The 6759-nt window shown below is 45.1% G+C and overlaps 1 protein-coding gene across 3 annotated transcripts in view; it reads left to right on the top strand.

The window, feature by feature from the left end:
* LOC127005822 (histone-lysine N-trimethyltransferase SMYD5-like) overlaps window positions 1-1774 on the top strand; it is a 25996-nt gene extending 24222 nt beyond the window's left edge. For all 3 annotated transcript variants that reach the window (XM_050874989.1, XM_050874978.1, XM_050874998.1), the window contains 3 exons: window positions 1-26; window positions 1338-1457; window positions 1624-1774. The exon at window positions 1-26 is cut by the window's left edge and continues 197 nt beyond it. In XM_050874989.1, coding sequence (XP_050730946.1) covers window positions 1-26; window positions 1338-1452 — 141 coding nt within the window. In that variant the 3' untranslated portion in view covers window positions 1453-1457; window positions 1624-1774. The remainder of the gene's footprint in view (window positions 27-1337; window positions 1458-1623) is intronic.
* Window positions 1775-6759: the final 4985 nt, after the last annotated feature.

Raw genomic sequence — 6759 nt, 5'->3', positions numbered from 1 at the left:
AGACATTCTCGGATTGCTATTCTCAGGTATGTAAGTGTTCTTGCTAAATGAGAAAAATAGATGCAGCAAGATTAGAAACATTAAATTAGTAAAAACTAAGGGATGCATAGCTTTTCACTTTATTAGTATAGCAAGATCTTGTCAGTAACATCCAATTGACCTGAAAACACTAATATTGAAAACTTTGTGTGATATTGAAATACATGCATAAAGGGTTAACTGGTGACTCACCCATTTTTCCATTCGAAATCCTCCTATCACTATTTTTTCATTGTTGAAATAAGAAGAATCCTAATGAATCAACAAGAGCAATATTAAAACTCACCTTAAAGGTGTTAGAGGTGTGATGGATGTTCTGAGGCTGCATCCCCACTCAGGTTGCACACGCCAGGCTCACTGACTTTTATCAACACATCTGTGCTGTGCAAATCTTTTTTAATTCCAAAATCAGATGTTTCTGGCTTATGCCCATAGGAGATGAGTAGTAACTTATGTCATTTAGAAGAATAAAATGTCAAATTCTGGCGATCTATTAACCCTTTCATGGCTCTCAGGCGCAGTCGGGCAGCCCAATGGGGGGTCTCTTTTAACCTCTGTATCTCAAAAACTATTCATCACAGCTAAAAACCAAAAACACCATTAGAAAGAGGAGGCCCAAATCTATAGGAGTCGGTTATGTATGCCTCTCCTGTGAACGTTCAGGGAGTGTTGAATGTGAACACTTACGTCAGTGTGTACGTGATGATCAGCCATTTTGAGGCAACTGCAGACATCTCTCCATGAGGTTCTGGCAAGGTAATATTGCCAACTGCAATATTTACAACTATTTGGTCAAAGAATCAGTCAGATGATAGGTGAAATTATGCAAAAATGCCGCTATATTGGACAAGAACATCCACCAGTTACTCGTCCATAGATTTACCGCGCTGGGCTGATATGATTTTCCACCATATTTAATGGAGACCCTCTCAATTGGCAATCCTGTGCTGTGAGAAATATTGTTGGAACACTCTCATACGCGGGAGATTTGAGTGCGGCTAGAGCTCGCAGCAAGCGTATAGCCGAGAAAGGGTTAAGTTGAAAATTGTTCCCCTTACATATGGCCCTGGATATACTTTATAAAGTTATGGACACTAGGAAAGTCACAAATAAGTATCGATTGAGGAGTTGAATGGAAGGTGGTTCTTACTCAGTAACATGGGGAGCAGCAGCTTGTGTATTGTATGACACCAAAATATTCTAACCATTTTTTTCAGTTCATATTTGATTTATATTTTAGTCACTTGGCCTGGAAATTTGTTGACAATTACTGTTTATCTTATTTTATCTTCCTTCAGGGAAAATTACCTGTTCACATGCAAATGCAGCAAGTGTGTAGAACAGGCGGGGGAACCGGACGTCACCAGCGAGGAGGAGATGGACGAAGATGAAAATGAAGGCATAGAAGATTAATTGAGGTTAGTCAAAGCATCATTTGCTTTTACATGATATACATAAATTGATTGTCATTGATGGGATTTAGAGAATAAAATGTTAAATTCTGATGGTCCATCAAGTTGAATATTGAATATTATGTACTAATATTATGTGCTATGTACTGATTTAATAAAACTTTTTTGCCAGGAAATCTTAGGAGGCAGCCTGTACCTGGCTTATGGACCAGCCAGAGTAGTGAAACTAGTCTGATGGATAAGAGATTGATCCAGAGCTTTGCCCAGTAGTAAATGAGAGTTACCAATGTATGCTTGCAGACCAAATAAAGGTGATAGTTATTTTAACCAGTTTTCATCATACCCTCTCAACATTATATACACTTCAACAAGGGATCCTCATTTTTAAGAACATTATGGAAGAAAATAGGTTTGCACTATCCCTTGCCGGATGCTTGTCATGGTACTTGAACTACTTATTCACAGAACAGTACAATAATTAGAATAAACTGTTTGCCAATACTGCATCCCATATGTCATATTCTGCATGCACCAAACATCATGATAAGGTCACTGACCTTGTCTTTGCCAATGATACAGTAAGAATTCCAGTCACTGGAGGTTCTGGTGATGGCTCTCAAGGCACTGCATGAGGAGATGAAGCCCCTGGGCCAAGCCCAAGGTACAGGTGTTTGGAGGATGCTAAATGAAACGGTACAGTCTTTTCATGTGTGTGGCGAGGACATTAATATCGTGGAAAATTTTACACACTTTGGTTGTACAGTTCAGAAAAATAGGTGGTTTCATCAGGAAGTCTTATGATGCCACGGTGTTATGAGCTTGCTCAGCATGAGTACATGGCATTGTCGATACCTATGCAGAAGGACAAGGATCTGATAAAGTCACTTGTGCTCCCAGTTATACTCTATGTCTATGGGTTTGAGACATGGACACCAAACAGTGACTTGAAGAGACAGATTGATGCTTTTGCAATTCTAGCACAGTGAGGTGAGGAGCACAGACTTGCAAAACAGTATTTGTCAGGGGATGCTGTGTGGCTTTTTTTTTCTGGGGTTTCGTGGGCCGGATTGCCATGTGGCGAGCCGGATGCTAGGCCTTCATGGGCCAGATATGGCCTGCGGGCCAGAGGCTGCCAACCCTTGGGTTAATGGGTTCTCTCCCATCACAGGCCCAAAGGGACAACAGGACCAAGATGAGCACTGCCACCACGTGCAGCTATAGCGTATGCCCCCCCCCCCCCCCCTCCCCCATGGGTACCAACACCTTGGTATCAGAAAGCAGAGCTGCACTGTTAGACTTGGTATAACACTGCTGGGTGGGTAGCTATGGAGATTGACCACATTCCTGTAAGCACTCTTTGGAGGATCCTTTAGAACTGCAGGCCTCGAGCTTCATGTCAGGCCAAGAAAAATCTCGAGATTTAACCACAGTGGGTTTCATCTCAAGACTTAAGTATATAGTGATAGTCTCAAATCAGTTATGTGCTCAGCGCCCTTGATGATCCTGTAGCTCAGGGATATCTTTAAACGTGAAACTTGTGCTGCAAAGGATTGGATTAGAGCACGCCCAGGATCGAGGCGGGTTTTGCCTCGGGGAGGCGCTGGAGAACATGTAGTAGTCGGCTAGTCGCGCTGCAGGGAATTGGAACCGATATGGTGACGGATCTCTGGGTACGGCTAGAACCTTACATCATACCCACACACACCTGGGAAGCGGGACACTGACCCCCGACTGACACCCGGTACCCATTCACAGCTGGGTGGACAGGGGGCACGGATCAAAGGGGACTGCCCATCCGTACCCACTTCTCCCGGGAATCGAACTCGGTACCTCTCTGTTGAGGCGAGCGTGTAAACGAGCTTGTACCCAGCGACAAACGTGAATAAAGCAGCATTCAAGGTTAAGATTCATTTTAGTACCGTGCCCGTATTTCATTACCTACTTTAAGAAACATCACTAGTTCTTCATATATCTTTTCTACAAACGTTCAACAATCATGGAAACGCTTTCAAAATCAAATTCAAGGACCATTTATTGTTGAAAATAAGGGATAATATTCACGAAAGCGCAGCTTCCTAGCTCTGGCTGTGGCTGTGGCTGCGGCGGCGGTGCAGCCGGTGTTGCGAGAAATACCTCCTCGCAGAAATAAGTCTCATATTCATGTGGGGGGGGGGGGAGGGTCCAGCCCCCCTGGTTAGAAGGGGGGGGGGGGGGTCGAGGAGGGCGAAGCCTCCCCGTTTGCAGGTCGTAAGGTTCGGTTGTAGTAGTTTAAACCCTCTGCGAGCTATTTTGCGGCTGCGACGGCGGCACCATCGCCGCGGCCGCCGCCAGAAGAGGCTGCGCTTTCGTGAATATTATCCCCTATTTTCAACAATAAAAAGTCCTTGAATTGGATTTTGAAAGCGTTTCCATGATTGTTGAACGTTTGTGGAAAAGATATATGAAGAACTAGTGATGTTTCATAAGGTAGGTAATGAAATACTGGTACGGTACTAAAACGAATCTTTACCGCATTCAATTTACACTTACTTTGAGAGTTCTGCGTTGGTGCAGCTTTCCCTCGTCCTGCTTGGAGCCATGGCGAAGGTGGCTGGAGGGTGGACGCAAGGGGGCAGCGGGGCGGGGCCATTCATATCATTCACAATAACATATGGAAGTAACTCACCGCACTTCTGTTTCTCGATGGTATATAAAAGCAGACACGGTTTGGGCAATGCCATGTAATAATGCACGGGTAAAATGGGGCTTTGGGTCCTAGGGATTGGCAGAGTTCAAGCACGAAGCCACACACACGTTCCCTTGCTGGTGTAGGAGTAACTAAAGGATCACGTGGCACACTCTTTCCTCCTCCCTCCCACACTAGCGGGGCCGAAGGTGCCGATGGTTAATAAGTCGAGGGTAGAATATTTACAAACTGCTGTAAAAAAAAAAAAAAACTATACGTGTCGCCATTTTATTGATCACTAAAGTTTCCTCAGCGCAACAAAACAGCTAAAAAGAATAAATAACAGTTATATGAGTTTTATCATATCCTATAAAATCATGTATGGCATCATGGCGTTGGAAGCTCAGACGTTCGGAGCTTCGATCGTATGTGTTCCCTCGGCGCTTCGGAGCTAGTTGCCGAATTAAGAGGTAGCCAGCAGGGCAGTTAAGGGACTAATTATTCAGTTTATTCTGCACTTTGCAATAAAAAGAAACAAGATGGGGAGTGGCTGAGCTCGTTCCATTGTGGCGGGATTTGTTATTAAGACAGGATCATATTTTTAATCATTTCAGCGCCCAAGCACACAAATTTGACAAGGTTTTCGCAGGATTTTTGGACATTTCCTGGAGTAGTTTTATGACTCTTCTGGTAATTTGACTCTTCTTCTGTACCACGAGTCTAAACACACACACACACACACGCTAGAACACGACTTATCTCCTCTTCGGCCTTTGGTAATAGCTGACGTGAGGGGTGGGAAGATCTTATGCAACCGACCCAATAGTCCCTTCAAGTTAAACCGGAGAGGGGCCTCGGCTGTAGGGTCGTATTACAAGTCAAACCCGAGAAGCTTCGGGTCCCTACCAAGGTCGGTTTAGGGGCCGTCCTACAAGTCCAATCCGAGAAGTTTTGGGTCCCTCCAGAGTTCGGAATGAATAACTCTGTTGGGACCCGAAACTTCTCTGGTTTGACAAGTAATACGGCCCCTAGTCACTGCCTGCCGCTAACTCTGCTCGTATATTTATCTTGACGTGACGTACTACACTGACCTGCCGTGACTAGTTGATTTAGGGGTCTGTTTGTGCACTTCAACCTCTTTTCTCTCTCATGTGTACATGGACGAACTCGACACGAACAAGCCAACTTCACGGTTAGAGAGAGAGAGAGAGAGAGAGAGAGAGAGAGAGAGAGAGAGAGAGAGAGAGAGAGACTTTTCTATCGTGTCAGTCGATTCGTACGCTGTGTGTGAACCGGCCAGTATCGGGTCACGCAGAGAATAAAAAAAAAAAAAAAAAAAAAAGCAGAAAAAAAATCTTTCGTCGACGCCTCGTTCGCTTTTACGTGTCACGAATCAGAAAAGTGAGTGACCATTTTACGGGGGATGAGAAGGGGATAAGGAGGAAGAGGGGAGACACACTGGCTTTCCGTCCTCTTAGTACAACTCAACATTCAGGTAAAAAAAACTTAGAGAAAGGAAAAGACCTAAAGCTTTCGAGTGGACAATCCTTCCTGGTGCGACACTGAACACCTGACAATTCTAAAACAGAAGTTGGTAACGTAAGAAACAACTAGAATAATCATGAAAGTTAAATATATCGTCCAAATTCTTTAGGGCAGCGATTACCAAACACAGGAACTAACGATAAATCAGTCATAAACACACACACACACACACACACACACACATGAAAGGACTGATTGGCGGCAAAGATTATGACTGGTATTATCAAACGCTTCGGGTTCTCGTTACGACTATTTTTTTATGATTGGAGAGGAGCTATGCGTCGGGTTGTCACGAGTGCTTTTCCCGTTCATCGCGCGGAAGCCTTGCAAAACTACCGCCAGGCTCATGAAACAACCAACAGAAACTTAAATAACTTCCGAGAGCCTTTTATATAGATGTACTGAGGCTCCAAAGAGTTTACTAATAATGGACCTAGCATGCGCCGCCGCCGTGTCACTCTGGCCGCCGCGGGGGAGGGCTGAGCGGCCGAGAGTCCGAGACCCGCCGTCCGGGCGGTCCGGGCCGTCCCGCCGTTAGTATGCTCCAGCCGTTCGTCAGGTGAGGGTGCGGGATACACGCCGCCACAAATTGTTAGAGAAAGCCGCCCTGCCTCCATTGATCATAAGCCCCTGGAGGAGGAAATCACACGTCCCCGAAGAAGTTTGTTATTCATTTGATGACAAGTCTGCGTCATATCACACGCCCCCCAAAAGAGTACTATAATTTTCTGTCTTACCTCGCGTTTATATTACGCAAGGTACACGCAGACTGTCCTCAACCTCTCAATTTTTTAACATGACTCATCCAGCCATCCCGGTGCAGGAGACCAAACTTGCACGTCTAACGGTGAGGTCGTTCCCAGTTGACATCACTCGGCCTAGTTCACCCTTGTCGGCGCTGCGCCTCGTTCTGGCCGAAGTCAGGATGATTAAAGGACACGGAGCTGACACTAGCACATCTGCATGCATTCTTTGCCCCAGCGACCTAGTTATGCTTGATTGCAATAATGTATCTCCGCCATATCAGAGCACTTACGGAAGCACTGGTGTTACCTCCATTTTACTTACGTCACCTGCCTTTCTTACCTTTTGCACCTC

Source organism: Eriocheir sinensis, chromosome 3 (assembly GCF_024679095.1).
Source record: "Eriocheir sinensis breed Jianghai 21 chromosome 3, ASM2467909v1, whole genome shotgun sequence".
NCBI lineage: Eukaryota > Metazoa > Arthropoda > Malacostraca > Decapoda > Varunidae > Eriocheir > Eriocheir sinensis.
This window is presented reverse-complemented; position numbering and strand designations above follow the sequence as displayed.